Below are 18186 nucleotides of genomic sequence, written 5' to 3'. Positions count from 1 at the left end.
ACATGTTTCACAAGAAATTATTCAGGTAAAAGAGTCCTAGCTAAATTTGGCATAATAATTAATCGAGTAAAAATCATGTTATTGCAAAAGATGCTTATTGTAGTCAAGAAAAAATATATAGATGTAAAAATCGACATGGAAAAAATAAAGATAAATTATCTAATCACTTTTCAAGAAACTATTTAATTTGATAAGCTACTAAATTTATGGGACACATTCAGATTCAACCTAGGGTAGGTACATCCCATTATTTTTTTAGTTATCAAGCACGAACACTAACTTTTGTTAGTATGTATGAATGTTTAGATTATGATTAGATTTTAGATTATTTCAAAAAATAATGAAAACCAGACTTGGCATTTTATGAAAATATGAATAATAATATGAAAAAGGAAGTAATAAAAAAGATTACTATTTCCAAGTATAGTATTTCCAAGTTATTTCAGGAAAAACGGAATAAACGACAAAAGTTTTAAATGTAAATGTAAAAGATAAACGCCGACAATTCAGCTTTGACAGTTAGGTAAATTTATCTATCGATGTTAACTTGCTCATAAGCATATAGGTGAAATATCTCAAACGACATTAAAACTTATTATTAGGGCAGAGGTAAAAAAATCTAACCGACAGTGAAAGGTTAAATTATCATAAGGCAAAATTATCCAAGTGAAGATTAAACTGTACTGGCAAATAAGTTTTTCCTGAAATAACTTGGAAATACTATACTTGGAAATAGTAATCTTTTTTATTACTTCCTTTTTCATATTATTATTCATATTTTCATAAAATGCCAAGTCTGGTTTTCATTATTTTTTGAAATAATCTAAAATCTAATCATAATCTAAACATTCATACATACTAACAAAAGTTAGTGTTCGTGCTTGATAACTAAAAAAATAATGGGATGTACCTACCCTAGGTTGAATCTGAATGTGTCCCATAAATTTAGTAGCTTATCAAATTAAATAGTTTCTTGAAAAGTGATTAGATAATTTATCTTTATTTTTTCCATGTCGATTTTTACATCTATATATTTTTTCTTGACTACAATAAGCATCTTTTGCAATAACATGATTTTTACTCGATTAATTATTATGCCAAATAAGTAAAAAACTGCTGGCAAATAAGTAAAAAACTCTAAGGTTCATTATGCAGAATTCATCTAAACTCCTTTTTTTTAAAAGTCGTCAAAATCTAAGTCGTTTAGTGATTGAAATGTGTCCGTGATTCTCTGAATCACCGACTGGATAAGCGACACTAAAGTCGTCAGATTGGTACGAAACCTAGTCCATTCGACGCAGAAAAATCTGTCGATTCCAACGATGTATATAACTCAATATCTCTAAAACTATCGCTTATCCCATTTCTCCTTTCCAGCGTCGATATGTACCAAAATTGTATTGCAAAAGTGATTTCTGACAAAAAGTATGCCCGACAACATAAAAGGGGCCAAATTGAAGGCAAACGTAGAGTAGGTACAGGGACGCCGCTCGGACTTCGTGTCCAATCAAATTTTAGAAAAAAAAATCCTTTGGTAGTTTTTAACGTCCGCTTAGGTACGCAACCACTCGCGTGAGTTAAAATGTAAAACTTTATTGGCAAGTGTGTAATTCCCTCTTTTTATTACACGACTGCCCAAAAAAAAGAGTGTAATGTTTTCAGCGTTCATGTTTGTATGTATATATGTATATATATGTATGTGAGTTTCTTTATTCCACCATAACTTCTAAATGCCTTAACCGATTTAGAAGTATGATATATCATTAGAATGCTTACGTCATCCCGGGTGACATAGGCTATGTGACGTCATAATAAAATCAATATGGCGGACGTAATACACAATAATGCGCGACAGTTGGAAAAAAAAATCTTGCAAACTTATCGAGTGGGGTATCAAAATGAAGAGCTTTGAAAGAAGATTCAAAATATATATGCAACATATGCGTTTGATTCTTACTTTGGTAGAATAAGGATTTACAAAATATGCTAAGAAAAATAAATCCTTCTATCTTATTTAGTGACGTCTTAAATAAAAGAATTTTACTGCAGATCAGAAAATATATACAAAAAAATAATATGGTATAGTGTAAATTTTGAAACTAAAGACAAACATTTTAAAATCGCGCTATTGAAATATTTAAAATCTAAAATTTATGTGAACTTCGATTTAAGCGATGATATTCGTATTGCTTATGTACCTACTTTCCTACTGATATAACCCGGTTGTAAAGGAAAAAAAAACAGGTTTTGTTTGAACTCGTGCATAGGTACCTACTAACTCCATTTCTTATTAGCTTTAGTACCTACTAAACGAATTTTCATGATTGTGAAAAGTGTTTAAGTCACATAGTTTATTTATACTATGTGTACGTTGATTTAATAATGTATTGTAGAAAGCTCGCGACATAAAGTCGACTGTATGTATTAATCTAAGGACTAAATAAAAGAAGGCCCAAAGCGTCTGAGAGAGGAGCGCCTTTAATAATTTGGTGTTCAGACACAGAACGATAGTAGGTATAAATGTCTAAATTCAAAGGCCAAAGTCTGAATTCCGCGTAGGGCCGGAGGCCTGGAGTGCGCGTTTTCCGCAACTTCCCCCTAGTATCTTAATTGCAAAGGCCGAAGAGCAAGGTGTAGTGCTCAAACACAACAATAGTAAAAGTGCCGAAGGCCGGGTGCGTCCGACAAATACCGTCAAGTGCTACGCACATAGCCGAAGGCCCAAAGAGTCCGATAAAGACGCGCCTTTCTCTAGTATTCAGACATATAACAATAGTACATGCGAAGGCCGCAGGCCCGAAGCATTCGAGTTCGAGAGTAGCGCGCTTTTAGTATTCAAACACAGAACAAATGTTACAAGTGTCTAAATGCGAGGGCCGTAGGCCGCGCTCCACCTAGCTAGGGCCGAAGGCCCGGAGTGTCCAACAGGTACGCGCTTCCTGCAATTTCCCCTAGTATCTTAACAACGAAGGCGCGCTTAAAGACCGAGCTGCGGGACTCGTGCAGCTCGGCCTTCGGCCTTTGCATAGTTATAATATTTGAAGATATTGCAGGAAGTGCGTGTCCCGGCCCTGCCGCCCTACGCGGAGCTCGGCTTTCGTTCTACGCAATTCGATACTTGTACAATGGTTTTGTGTTTCAGCACTAACCTCCCGCAGCTTGGCCTTAGGCTTTTCATAGAAGGGCGTCTCTCTAGGACGTTTTGGGCCTTCGGCACTACGCTGAGCTTCTGGCATGTGAAAGTGTTAATTATACTTACGTCATAATTTCATAGAAATTTCCCATTTAAAAATTTACTTGCACAGTCTGGACAATCACAATCGCTGCAGACTTATCTTTGTCTAGTTTGTCTAACTCTATTAACCTGCTATTTTGCCGAAGGCCATACGTGGGACGTACCAAAGCCGCGTCAAAGATAATTTAATGAAAATCTTTTAAAGTAAAAATTAAAATTATGAGACTTACGAGTCTTTCCTGAGCCTCAAACATTCAAAACTACTAATACCTCTTAAAAGCTGTACCAATGTAAAGATATAGATGTGAAATGTCCCAAATCGTGCATAGGTATATTGCCCACAGAAAAGATGGCCGCATTTCGATTCCGGAACGTTGAGCTAATTAAAAGGTCAAATTTAATATCCACATTTAAAATTGTCTGGATTTTTTTATAAATCATACTTTTGGTTCTTTCGTTTTGTCACTAAAATGAATAAAATATATATATATATATATTTTATATCGATTGCAGTCGGGGGACCTTGATGTACTGCATATTCCCATTCAGAAGGTCCCCCGAGTGCAATCGATATAAAATACACAGGTACAGTCACGTCATAAATGTGCATAAACCTTTGTATTTAGTGTAAATGACCGTAAGTGTACATTTATATTCCAATTTAAATTCATAAAGTTATGTAACTATAACTAAAATCAAAAATATTTTTAGCTTTTCAGTTCGCTTATAATTCAGCAGTCGTGTTTTTAATTTTTTAATTAATTTATTTATCGTTGCATCGCATTGAAACCTTTTTTCTTTAAATTTCTGTGTGGAATAGTACACAGAAAGTGTACTATTACGCGAGAGAAGAAAGTTACAATGGGATTTCAACTTTAGCAGCTTATTTTATTTTTAGGGTTCCGTAACTTAAAAGGAAAAAACGGAACCCTTATAGGATTACTTTGTTCTCCGTCCGTTCGGCTGTCCGTCCGTCTGTCTGTTTGCCAAGACACTCTCAAGGGAATCAAAATTAATAGGGTAAGTACTTCCCGTTGACCAAGAACTATGAAATTTGGCAAGTAATATTGTCTTACACTACAAGGATAGGAGAGTCTAAAAAATATAAATTTATAATAAATAAAAAATAATAAAAAATAAATGAAAATTGTACGGAATCCCAGGTGGGCGAGTCCGACTTGAGTCCGGTTTTTCTTTATCATAGTGTGTGTGTGTGTAATTAATAGGGCAAGTACTTCCCGTTGACCTAGAACTATGCAATTTGGCAAGTAATATTGTCTTACACTACAAGGATAGGAACGAGTCTAAAAAATTTAAATTTATAATAAATAAAAAATAATTAAAAATAAATGAAAATTGTACGGAATCCTTGGTGGGCGAGTCCGACTTGAGTCCGGTTTTTCTTTATAATAGTGTGGTTTTAACGTATTTTTTAATTTTTAACATAATTGTTTAATATTAATATTAAACTTTCCTCAATTTTTAACTGACTTCAAGATTTCAAAAGGAGGAGGTTCTCAATTCGGTTGTTTCTTTTTTAATGTTTGTTATTCCATAACTACGTCATTTCTGGACCGATTTTGAAAATTCTTTTTTTTTTAATTATAAGAGATTGCTTTACAGATGCCATACAGATTGGTCCCGTTTTTGTCAAAATGCAGTTCTGATGATGGGATCCATGAGGAATCGAGGGAACTCCTCAAATGTTAAAGGCATACATATAGTGATTTTAATATTTTCATCAACAAATCAAGCATTTACATTTAAAAAAGTAACATTTGATGAAGTGGAACTGTTGATGATGATCAGAACGGAACTCTTCAATGACTCATAGTTCACGTTTGGCGATTTGTCCTCTTCGTTATGTTTGTTAAGCAAGTTAGGTTTTCAAGACACATTTTTGTCAAGCTCGAGTTTTGATGATGGGATCCATAAGGAATCGAGGGAACTCCTCAAATGTGAAAGGCATATATATAGTGATTGTAACGTAGATATTTATAATAATAAAAGACTACATTGTAGATTAACACGTTCGCGGACGCGGATTGCATAGCATCCGTTTTTGTACTACTCCTGGTGACGCGGATGCTAATGCATTCGTTTTTCGGTTTATATTTCTAGGTTGATATGCTTACCAATCCGCTTTGTCACAGTATAATATTATTCACCAACATTTCCTCTACCAGTCATCAGAGTCAGAGAAGGCATACTGTCATATTACATAGTTCTATCGCAGTTTAAAATTATGCTGTGACGTCTGCAATTGTGCCCCCCTTTTCGTGACGCGGATGCTATAGCATTCGCATAGGATGCTATAGCATTCGCCTTTGTATGGGATTTGCCTTAGTAGCCCAGCAGGTGCGTCTGGGAGTGGACTCGTGCAATTTGGGCGAATTTCGAGCGCGATCGCAATTTTGATGGATTTTTGTAAAATCGTGATTAATGTTTTTCTTACAATTTCTCTAAGTTTTTGATTGTGTTTTAATGAACAAACATGTGTACTTGCTCGTTATTGCACTACAACCACATTTTGATAACGTTTAACATAAAAAAGTGAGGCATGAATGTGTATACCTATTATTCAAGTAATTACGTTAGTAGTCATAGTTTTGGTGATATAATTGTGAAATTATAGCCTGTTGGCGCTTGATGACCAGCTCTCACAAGGTAAGCCCCTTATGACAGGCATTATGGCATACTTTTGTGTATATTTCACGTCCTATGTTTGGTGCAGATGCATCCGAAAGAGAATATAAATTTATCTTTCTGACGTGCTGATTAGCCTGGCAGGAAAAGCGGTAGACACTTTAATTCCAGGACTTAACGTAGCTATGCTGCACAGAGGACTCAAAAAGTGAAATGTGGCAAAGATTGACGCTTTCGAGAAGTTAAGTTGGCGTAAAATGCTGCATATACCTTGGACAGCTGGAAGAATAGCCTTCCCCATACTAAGAGAGCTCAACATTGCAACTCGGCTCTCCACAACATGCCATGAGTAGACCCTTTGATTCTTCAGATATATTATGCGGTCTCCAACGCATGATGTTGTGGAATCGCATAAGTTTAAGTCGAATGAACGTCGAAGGTATTTGGAATGGCGCACGTATGAGATGGACACATATTTACGATGATATGCAATGAGGGAACAAGAAAGAAAGTATAAAAGTGTTTGTAGGAGTATGCAATGAGTCTTTAGAGCAATAATCTCGCCTCTAGAAGTTAAAAGTATCAGCCGTTAAGCACAATTAATGAATGCTATAACATGCGGTGTCACATAGAATTACATCTTGACTACGTCATGTGACAGACATGCTTATGCATCCGAATTTTATAGCATTTGTTGTCACATAGCATATAAAAAATATACTTCATATTGACGGGGATTGCATAGCATTCGACTTGCATAGAATAACGCGTCATATAGCAACCTAATTGATATATCTGTAGTGACTGGAATGCTATAACAGTCCCAAAATCTCCATACAAAACTTAGGTGTCCAACTGGTCCGCGTGGTGGTGGTGAGCGTCCGCGAACGTGTTAACGTGGTTTATTGAGGAGCGTGCGAATATGACAGACGACCACAGATAATGTATATTCCGTAGTACTCTAGTCTATACTTTACATCTCCCTTTCTTTGTTAATAGATAAAAACATTAGTTTAAATGCGGGACTTTGAACTTACAAATAGACATTTGTAACAATAAAGTAATGTACTAAAGTTATATAATTAAAATGTCTTTTTTGACTTTCATAAAATCAACTAAGCAATTTTTGAAATAGTAACATAACAAAGATACCTATAATTGAAGTAGGTATTTTTAAAGATTAAGCCTATTTATTGGTTTTATTATCCTGCCAAATCTTGATGTTTGTGGAGCCGGAACAGTCACTGGTTGACTGGGTTGAGCCTGTCTCTGAGCCTCATTAGAAGTGCCTGGTGATGAATATGTTGATGCTGGGGGTGACTTAGGGACCTCTGGTGACTAAGCTTCTTTTGGAACCTGTAGTATTGCGGGTTCATTTATATAATTAGTTTCAGGTACTACTACTCTCTGGGTGGTTATGTCTGCTTGTGTTTTATGCAGATGGCTGTAGTTCCTTCGAAATGTTTGGCCTTTGTCTGTTTTAATTATGACTGATCTTGGTAGATCTTTTGGCTTTTCTACGACTCTTGCTTCTTCCCAATGTCGATGACCAACTTTGTGTCTGACTTTATCATTGATTCCAACATTGACCGGTCTTGTAGTATGTTTATTACTATACATAACTTGTTTCTCTCTTAATCGTTGTAGGTCAGCTGTGACCCCTTGCATTATTTTCGGTTTTAAATGATTATCAGTTGTAGGTATTTGAGATCTAGTAACTCTGCTGAAAAGACGTTGGTTAGGTGAGCCTAAATTATCATTTCGTGGTGTATTTCTCCAATTTAATAAAGCCAGTTGAACATCGGACTTGTCAATGCTACATTTTCTTAGTATGTTCTTTGCTGTTTGAACTGCTTTTTCAGCAAGCCCGTTGCCTTGATGGTGATGTGGACTGGATGTAACATGGTTAAATCTCCACTCTTTTTGAAAGATCCTAAATTCTCTAGACATGTATTGGGTTCAGTTGTCGGTTTGTAGCTCTTCTGGTACTCCATGTACAGAAAACCATCTTTTAAGTTGTTTAATTACTTCATATGATGACTGACCTTTTAGGTGTTGAAAATCTAAATATCCAGAGTAGCTGTCACAGATTACTAGGTAAGTTTTGCCTTTTAATTCAAATAAATCTGATGCAACTATTTGCCATGGAAGTGTGGGAATCTTATTAACTAGAACTGTATCTTTGGTGTTGTCTCTTTGTGTTTGTTCACAGACGGAGCATCCTCTGACTAGTTTAAAAATGTCATCATATTGTCCTTTCCAGTAAAGAAATTGTCTGGCTCTTCTTAGACAGCTTTGTATGCCTAGGTGTCCTTGATGAATAATCTTTAGCATTTTAGGAATTTGTGATTTCGGCACTACAATTTTGTCACCTTTGAAGATAATTCCTTTGAAATAGCTTAATTCTTCTTTAAAGGTAAAATAATGTTGTAGTTCTTTAGGGAGTTCGTTAACATTTCCTGGAAATCCTTCCATTATTGTCTTAAGGAGCAACTGTAGATGAGGATCTTCTTTTGTGTCTATAATCAATTGTTCTTTGGCATCTAATGACATAGGTAGTATAAATGAAATTTTCAGATTTTCTTCTGGTTCATATTTCAGGTTAGATGCATCACAGTCTCTACTGAGAAAGACAGCTAAGGGTATTTCTGTGCCCTTCTTAAATATAACTTTTGGTGAGTATGGTGCGAGATGTTTGTTTGTTTTCGGAGCAAAATACTTAAACTTTTCTTTTATGATTTGCAGGTTATTTTTCTCCGTTTCGCTAAGATTGAAACTGTCGTAAATTTCGATCGCATCTGGGCCTATCACAGCCATAAATGTTACTGCCTGGACGTTGGCTGGCTTTTTATCTAGTTGAATAGCAGTGGCATACCAATCAAATTGTTGAGACCACTTTTTCCAGCTCGTAGATATGTCGCAGTCAATTTGTATGTTAGCTGGCGGCTTTATACCAGACACTGCGTCGTTTTCATTTGTGGTGGCCATTTTCACGAACTTTACCACTATAGTCCTTTTTGTTTACACTTTTTTAAGTTTTTTTAAACTTTCTGACATCATGTAACGTAGATATATATAATAATAAAAGACTACATTGTAGATTAACGTGGTTTATTGAGGAGCGTGCGAATATGACAGACGACCACAGATAATGTATATTCCGTAGTACTCTAGTCTATACTTTACAGTGATTTTTGTATTTTTATCAACAAATCCAGCATAATTATCTATTTAAAAAAGTGACATTTGATGAAGTGGAGCTGCTGATGATGATCAGAAATATCAGAATGGAACTCTTTAATGACGCATAGTTCACGTTTGGCGATTTGTCTTCTTTTTTATGTTTGTTAAGCAAGTTAAGTTTTCAAGACACATTTTTGTCAAGCTCGCGTTCTGATGATGGGATCCATAAGGAACCGAGGGAACTTCTCAAATGTGAATGGCATACATACAGTGATTTTTGTATTTTTATCAACAAATCCAGCATTTACATAAAAAAAGTGACATTTGATGAAGTGGAACTGCTGATGATGATCAGAGTGGAACTCTTCAACGACATATAGTTCACGTTTAGCGATTTATTCTCTTCGTTATGGATCCAGACCAAACTTGGACCTGGACTTTTTTTAACTGCGATCCTCGCAGAACCGAACTGCTATCAGAACATTGGGTTAGGTTAGGTTAGAACTGTGACCCTTACAGAAACAAAATGCTACTAGAAAAGTGGGTGGTTTTACCTCCTTTTAGTTAGGCAAAAGATGCTATCTTTTTCATTTCATTGTCTGGAGTGCACCATCAGCAATAAGTAACTTTTCAACGGCATCCCCCATTGAAGTCGGTTTTTTTTTTTCTTAAAAATTATAATACAATAATTTAGTTCCACATGTTTGTTAAAGTCTGGTGCTTATATTCTTAAGCAGGTGTACCGTGCACGCAAAACAAAATCAATTCTGGCCCAGCGGTGGTTTCAAATATAAATAACAAGGGCAAGCTTAGAAAGCGCTCAAGTACTATAAGTATAAGTAATTACCTTCTCCAGCTCCGATGACGGTGTGAATAAGGAGCACAACGACGCAAATGCACCGTTGCCCCTCCACCGGCATCGCGGCCGCGGGATCCAGGCCTGAAACAACCAATCAACATTGAGTTTATTTTTCTCAAAAAATCTCGGGAATATTTAGATGTGATTTTATACGCTGTTTTTCCTGCCCAATCCTCAGAAAAATATATTCTGCTGAGTGTAATTGCACCTGTCCTCACTAGCTTTTTTTAAATCTAATTTGGCATCGAATCGATCGATTTCTGCTCGGATTTTTGACATTTGCGACAGCAATGCACTTGGCAGTAAATAAAGTGGCTCGCGTGGTCTGAATCCGAACGGTACCTTAACGCCGCGAGTTTTCTAGTTATAGACTGAAATTAGAACTATGTATTTTTACATAAAATGAATAAAACAAATAAGATTTTTTTTTACCCGACTGCCAAAGGAGGAGGGTAATGTTTTTCGAGTGTATGTATGTATGTATGTATGTATGTATGTATGTATGTATGTATGTATGTATGTCTGTTTCTTTGTGGCCTCCTGTAGCCTAAACGGCTTGATGGATTTTGATGTATAAGGTATCGTTAGATTCGTCTTGATCACGGGAGTGTCATAGGATACATTTTATCCCGAAAGTCCTACGGGATACAGAAATAATATTTTCTTTACATTCACTTCGAAATAATTTGATATATGAGGTATCATTAGATTCATCTTGATCACGGGAGTATCATAGGATACATTTTACCCGGAAATTCCTACAGGAACATGTTAATTCTTCGTAAACGCAAGCCACCCACGCGTCAGCAAGCAATGAGTAAATAACATGTTCTGCAACTCCCGCGCACCTCTCGCGTAGCGGTCTGGTAGCGGGCAAAGAAGGGCGTGACCTGCCTTGTGGCGCGCGATGCGGTACGGAGGGGGATATTCTCGAGTCTACAATCCGAACGCGGGCACACGCACACGCATGACATGAGGGCACACGTCGTTGACGGTCGACTTTTCTAAGTGATTTTTTTCGATACTTCCTCGTCCGAAGCGAAAATTATAAAGTAATAACTTGTTATTTTTTTTCAACTAAAAAGTTATAAATAAAAAATTAATAATTATAAAAAAACAAAAAACCCGACTGCAGACTAAAAAACGGAAAACAAGCCCCACAAGAAATATTGTTTAATCAAATGCTAAAACCAAGCTATGGAATACCGTTTAAACAATATAAAAAAATGCACTATGAAATGTGTATGTAATCGATATATAATATTTCTTGTGGGGCTTGTTTTCCTCTTTTTAGTGTGCAGTGGGGTTTATTGTTTTTTTATAATAATTAATTATTAATGGAACACTTTAATATGTACTTATAAAAAAAAACTTCATACCTAACTTTTGCTTCTACTTGTTTTGTTCATACCTTTGTCGTTCGCGTCCCATTCAGTTTACTGAGTAGAGAAAGCGGATGATTAATTACTCAACATTTGAATTCATTCGTTCATTCATTTGAACACGTTTATCTATGAATTTTCTAAATGAAATGAATTTTATGAGGGTTTTCGACAAGATTTTTCTGCTCTGATGGGTCGGTTAAGATAACTTTGTACCAGTAAATACTGTTGTGTTCGGGTACCTATTTTGGTTATAAAATATCAGTTGCTTTTTAAAGCTTTTTTACAACACTAATTAGAACAAACTCACAACATGCTTTGTGCTGTTAGGTTTTAACCGACTTCATAAGGAGGAAGTTCTCAATTCGAGTAATGTAAATAATAATATGGTAATATGTTAAAAAATAAGCATTTTTTAATTATCCTTTTAAGCAAACATCCCATTGAAAAAAAATTCGGAATATCAAATTTTGAATCGTAAACAAACAATATTTCAACGGAACCACAAAAACTAGATTACTCACCGTAGGCACGATCATTAATGGCATCAATTCATGCCTTTGGGGCATGGCGGTCCCTGAAAGGTTCTGTATGGGGGCAAAGTGGCCTATGTAATGCTCCTTCGGTCAAAGCGTAAACGTGTTTGTGGTCGGGTTCCTTTGAAGTAATAACGTAGATACTGATTTGACTGTTTAAGAGGGAGTGTCAAAAGTTACAGTATCTTTCATTTAGTTCATGGGCTACAGTCATTATATTTTCTGTTTTGTATGCTGTATGAATGTTTCTATATGCTGCGTTACTAAATAGTTATTTATTATAGAATATATAATGTTTCAGTAAGATAAGATAATGCCGTTAACCCAATATCCAACTTTCTGAAATACATTTATAATTTTTACAATAAAATACCTACCTACCTACAGTACCTACTACACTATAGGGACAGTTATGCTGGGGACAAACTGAGCCCAAGCAACGCATGTAATTTGTATGTTTCGAAGCATACAAATTCCAGGGTCCAGATTTCATTATGCATTGTATACGTTGCGTACGTGGGCTCAGTTTGTTCCTACCTTTAAGTGAAATAACGTAACGGACTCAGCGAAATTTTCCGAAATAGTTACAACTTCATACTTTTATATACCGCATATAATATTTTATTTTAAAACAAAACTGACATGTTACATGATTTTTTATTGTCAAAATGTGATGAAAAATAATTTTGTACCTATAGTAGATTATAATTTAAAATAAATGAAACAAGGGAACAAATTAAATTATTTTTTAATGAAATATTTGGATTTGTGGTTTTTTAAGTAATTAGTCACACTACTATATATAAATTATATATAGACTGAAATAGATACCAGACACTAAAGAAAAAGTGACAACACAAATCAAAATATTTCATAAAAAATAATTTGATTTGTTCCCTAGTTGGATAGATGGCAGCACCATCTCTCTCGCTACACCGTTAACCAGTAAATGATTCGTATAGGAGGTGCAAGCACGTACTGCTTCGCCTTTAGAGTTGGTCAAAAGCACCTAGCCTTTCAAAGACAGCATACACCAAAGAACTTGGTTGGGACGGGTACCGCTGTGGTCATGTGGTCTAGTGGTCAGGACGGTTTCGATTCCCGCCTCGGCCACCGGTGGACTTGGTCATTTTTTCTACTGTTTCAGTTTATAAAATAAATTAACTGAACAAAATATACATAACTAAACATGTAATTTCAGTCCGGAAATCTCCTACACAATTCGACAGTACACTGACATTGAAATGATATTTGAGTCATGGTATGTATTAACATGTAGAGTAACTTATACTAGAGCGGTACTGTCATAGTAAATTTTGTAACTACAGTAAATTCACTGCCATCTGTCGACACACTTTAAAACTAAAAATGAAGATTTATAAAAATACGATAAAATGTATTTAAATATAGATAAATAAATTTTTTTATTTGCATTAATTATTTTTATGATTTTGACCCATGTTCTTTCACTGATATGCGTTAAAATTGTTAAATAACAAACGAAACCGTCAACGCCAACTATACGACAGTAGGCCAAAACTAGTAGCGCCCTCTGAACGAGAATCAAATTTTCTTGATTTTCGAGGCACGTTTTTTCCTTAGAACAGTCTAATCCATCCATTACGGAGTTATATCTATCTTTGGTATTAAGTTATCGTGCCTCTTGCCCGCGCCAATATATGTGCGGACAAATACGAGCGATATACATGACGACTAAATACATAATATGATTCATTCAAATATCATTTCGACGTCAGTGTACGTTCGAATTGGCTTATTCCTTTTTTCTGTGATCTTGACTTATTATGTGGCTACAAGTAAGCTGCACGGCATGCAATATCTAATCGTAAAGAGATATTTATAAAGCCAAAGATGGTACTTATTCATGTGTGTTGCCTTTATATTATGACAACTTTGGTTGGTGTTGTGTGCTCTTGGGAGTAGCGCGCAGTAAAAAAATTATTTGTCTTTACGTAGAAAATCCAGCTAAGCATTTAACAATCAGAAAAAAAGTACAGAAAGCTGTACCTAATACACCGATGACACATTACGTGCCTAATATTTAAAAAAAAGTGTTTTCAGATCAGGAACATACCGCATTTATGTTCGTATATTTCACATAGTACCTACCAAAAACAACGAAAAGTTATATTCGTCTTTTGAAGTTTTAATAAAAATTCTACAATGTTGCCTTAACTCGACCGTGATGGTGATGGCCTTTAGACAAGACTTTGCTTTTAATCTTACTTCGTCTGGATTTCCATTAAGGCGAGTAAGCGGAGCGTTTTGCTTAAATCTTTTTTTGTTCTGAAAGTAGGCCCAAATAATTCACAACAGACTCAGTTTACAACTAGATAGCAGGAAATAATAAATTTTCATAGAATTATTTTTAACCTGGGTTACTGTCTATGAAAAATAATGAGGGTGTTTATTTATTTACTTAAAATGTTATTTAAAAATTTAAATCAGGCAATAAGGCCTATATTACAAATATCTTACAGACTAACATATATATGCATGTCATAAACTTAAAAACTAAACACTATTTAGGCGACAAAACGGCGTGGCTCCGTTGAATCGAATCGTATTGCCCAGAATAGTTAAATTAAATGTTCATATGTAAGTTAGATACAAATCTATAATGTTTGCTAATAAATATGTTAGTCTGTGCGGAAAGAGAAGTCGTGGATTGTAGTTATGGGGCCCAATACATTCCACGACTCTTCTATTTCCGAACAGAGTCTATTAATGTTACTTCTTGGAATATTAATTACCTAGCCCAGGTACTAGGTAGTAACAATAACGCTAAGCTTAACAGGTAATTATATGATTTAAAAAACAGGATATGTAAATATTATAATATATTATATGCATGTTAGCAATAATCAAGTAGGTATGGTATAGCAACTTAACTGTAATATTTCTACGCCGATAGAGGCAGAATATGACGCACTTATTGTAATTTGGCCATCTTTGTACCATATTCTGAGAAATAAACATTTGTATTTGTAACAAATCCTTGTCCTTAACACCGAGACATAATCTCTATATAATCCTTCTCAAGATTGGAAGCGGTCGAGATGAGATGGTCTCGTGCGAATCCGCCTCAGTATCGGTAACGCTGTTATAGACAATGTTAGTCTAAAGTCTGAACCCCAGGAAAATAAGTGATTATTCTGGTAATTATTTTCTAAGTTACTTAACCCTTCTTTGCATGATTTTTCTTTTTGCCCGAAATGAATAAATGTCACGTAATTGTTTGCTGATTCTGTGAAAAATAGTAAAACAATTATAACGTCGATTTTTACTGCGTAATCGGTGTTAGAAGTTGCATAGGCTAAATCATATTTATGTAAATATATAGTTTTTAGTAATAGATATAACTATAAAAAGGCTTACTACCATCAGAAAGGTACACAATTTGTGATATATCTATAATTTTTTTTTAAATATAAATTAATTACAAAACTCGAAAAAAAAACGGCCAAAATCACATATTAAAAATCATCAACTTCTGGGTTTTTCCAAGTTTTCCGACATTTCGTCTTAAAACAAATGTAATTTTTATAAATTAAAATACTGCGTAAATACACATAACGTGTAATAAAAAAAGGATAGGGGAGGGGGTTGAACATTGTATGAGGGGTAGTATTATATATTTTTAGTCAGAAATTTACACGGTTATGAGGTTAGTGACACGAAACAACCATAAAACCCGCCTCATAGTAAGCGTACTAACTTTAAAGTTTGCACACACAATACATAAATTAAACAAGCAAGAAAAAAAAACATGAGAATAAAGTTAGTGGGATTATAACAACCATATGATACCCCTTACCATGACTTACGTTGTCGCGCGTTATTTTTCACATTATATGCCGAGCGTGACTTCCAGCATGGAGTCAGGAGCAGCGGAAGTTTTACTAAGCGATCATTATTAAATTCCATGCAAACGAAGTCGCGGTCAATACCAACATACAATCTGATATAAAGTTCCTAATCAACTATAATTGCGATAACAAATATAAACATCTTTCTTATTTAAAACTACACAAATTGTAAAAACAATATAAAAAAGAGTACCCACTTTCAGATATACTAACAAACAGATGACTCCTTACAAAACCATTCGTACCAAGAATGACTTTATTGAAAAATTCTACAGATCCGCCAGCCAGTCTTGCCATTAAATTTTATTATATCCTTGAGAGCAATGGTAGGAATATGAGGCTACATGAATTCCTATCAAATGTTCCTCGGTTGAAATAACAGTTTGCAATAACAATTACAGTTTTAATGCCAGCCTGAGCACAAAATGTCTCCCGTTTAATAAAAACCTATCGGGTATCGTTTCGTTATCAGCATTTTTATTAATTTGTATTAAGGTCAACCGGGATAATTGCCACTATGGGGCACCGACTTCAAATATATCAGTTGGTAACGCAGTGGTAACGCATATACTTAAATACCGAACCCTAAAAAGGATAATATTTTATTTCATCCTTTTTGAAGTAAGCAGCCCATTGCCATACGCCTGCCCGGGAGGCGCGCCGGCCAAATGTACCTAAACTGCGAAGTGACACCCCCCTGGTACTGCACCACTAGGCGATTATGTAGTCTTATCACATGATATGTGTTACGTTTACTATGTTTGATTTTCCCCTATTTGTTAACGTTTTAATCATGACTTTAGAATGTTATTGGGCTATTTAAATATCTCGAGTACAATTACGGTGAGAATAAAAAAATAATTTTGAGTTTTAGTGGCTATATTGAACTTCTTGCCCATACAGTCTATCAAGTTCAAGGTGTAACGGGTTAGACCCTGATAGACTGTATGGGCGCGATAGTGGGTCCACTATCGCGGTAACCGGTAACCGGAAAATATTGAACTTGAGTGTTTTTTACCTAGGTATATAAAAATACGTGGAAATTACTACTAAAGTTGGAACTGAGTTTGACATCGTTCTTTGAAAATTAAATTAATTAAGACTAATTAATCTCTTTCTTAGAATTTAGGCATGGCGACGATTCAATGCTGGAAACATTTCTAAGTACTTCAAAATGTTATATTAAAGTTTTTTAATGAATGTATTTGACTTGGTTTTTAATTATTCGTACTATACCTACTTTACATAAATGCGAAAGTAAGTAAGGATAGTTTTAATACCTTAGGGGCACTACCCTAATAAAAAGGGGAGTACTATTTACTAAGTATAGAAGTAGGATATGAAATTTGCGAGCAGAAGCTAGTTAATTGTGTGTTGTGTCTATTTGTTAATTTTGATAGGTATGCATAATAGGATGTAAATGCTATTAAGTTGATTCATGTTAATTGCTTTTGTACTTTTTATTCAGAACAACTACTTACTTAATTAATCCAAACATATATAATAGTTACTTGAAGAATTAAAAAAAAATGCAATTTTGATGCTGTAATATGTAGTTGGGAAATAAATTAAACACCCACTTAACCCACTTTATTAAGGTTCTTCATATGGCAGAATATGTTATTCCCTATTTGGACATAAATCAAACGGAATGGCCATTACACTACTTTTATGGGAGTTTTCTAGGTCTTTTGGTATTGGAACAATGAATGTTACCCACAATTTAATTTTTTAACTAAACCGATATAACAAAAGCTCCACAAAATGGTTTGAAAGCGTTTAAAATATTTTTTTAATCATATTACATTTCTTTCTTTATTAGCCTATTTTGAGTGTCCCACATCTGGGAAAAGCCCTGGCATTCCATAACTAATTAATTTTATTAAACACATAACTAATTAATTCATAATAACTAATTTTACTAAATAACAATTATTAAAAAAATAACATTTTAGTTGACATGAAAGAACCTAATAAATCAGTTTTAAAGACAATTGGTAACATAATTTTTGTCCACATAATAAGCGACTTCTCATCCTTAACGCATTATACCCTTCGTTCCGTCGTGAGTAAAAAAATAGAGCACAGAGAAACTTGGACATGATACAAATTATATTAAATTCGTCATAAAGTATAAATATTTCTTATCGCACGCAAACTCGGGAAACCCGCGTATCATGGCTATTCATAAAAAATAACGGTTTCGTTTCCAAGTAATTGGTTTTCACGATTTACTCGCTTATTGTGTGCGTGTGCTCGGAGATGGAGCGAGATGGCTGCAAGTGAAGTCGTATAGGGGGAGTCAGTCTATGACACAGTTAATTAACTTATAATAGGTAGGCTAAGTGACAATAGTTTATAGAAAAACCGGACAAGTGCGAGTCAGACTCGCCCACCGAGGGTTTCGTACTTTTTAGTATTTGTTGATATAGCGGCAACAGAAGTACATCATCTG

General features: G+C 34.9%; 1 protein-coding gene across 2 annotated transcripts in view; it reads right to left on the bottom strand.

The window, feature by feature from the left end:
• Positions 1 to 18186, bottom strand: part of LOC134752569 (uncharacterized) — a 191774-nt gene that overhangs the window by 78011 nt on the left and 95577 nt on the right. For both annotated transcript variants that reach the window (XM_063688247.1, XM_063688241.1), the window contains exon 2: positions 9912 to 10004. In XM_063688247.1, the coding sequence (XP_063544317.1) occupies positions 9912 to 9984 (73 nt within the window). In that variant the 5' untranslated portion in view covers positions 9985 to 10004. The remainder of the gene's footprint in view (positions 1 to 9911; positions 10005 to 18186) is intronic.

This window comes from Cydia strobilella, chromosome 2, assembly GCF_947568885.1.
Source record: "Cydia strobilella chromosome 2, ilCydStro3.1, whole genome shotgun sequence".
In the NCBI taxonomy this organism is placed as follows: domain Eukaryota; kingdom Metazoa; phylum Arthropoda; class Insecta; order Lepidoptera; family Tortricidae; genus Cydia; species Cydia strobilella.
The sequence above is the reverse complement of the archived record's forward strand: the minus strand, read 5'-3'. Positions and strand labels throughout refer to the sequence as shown.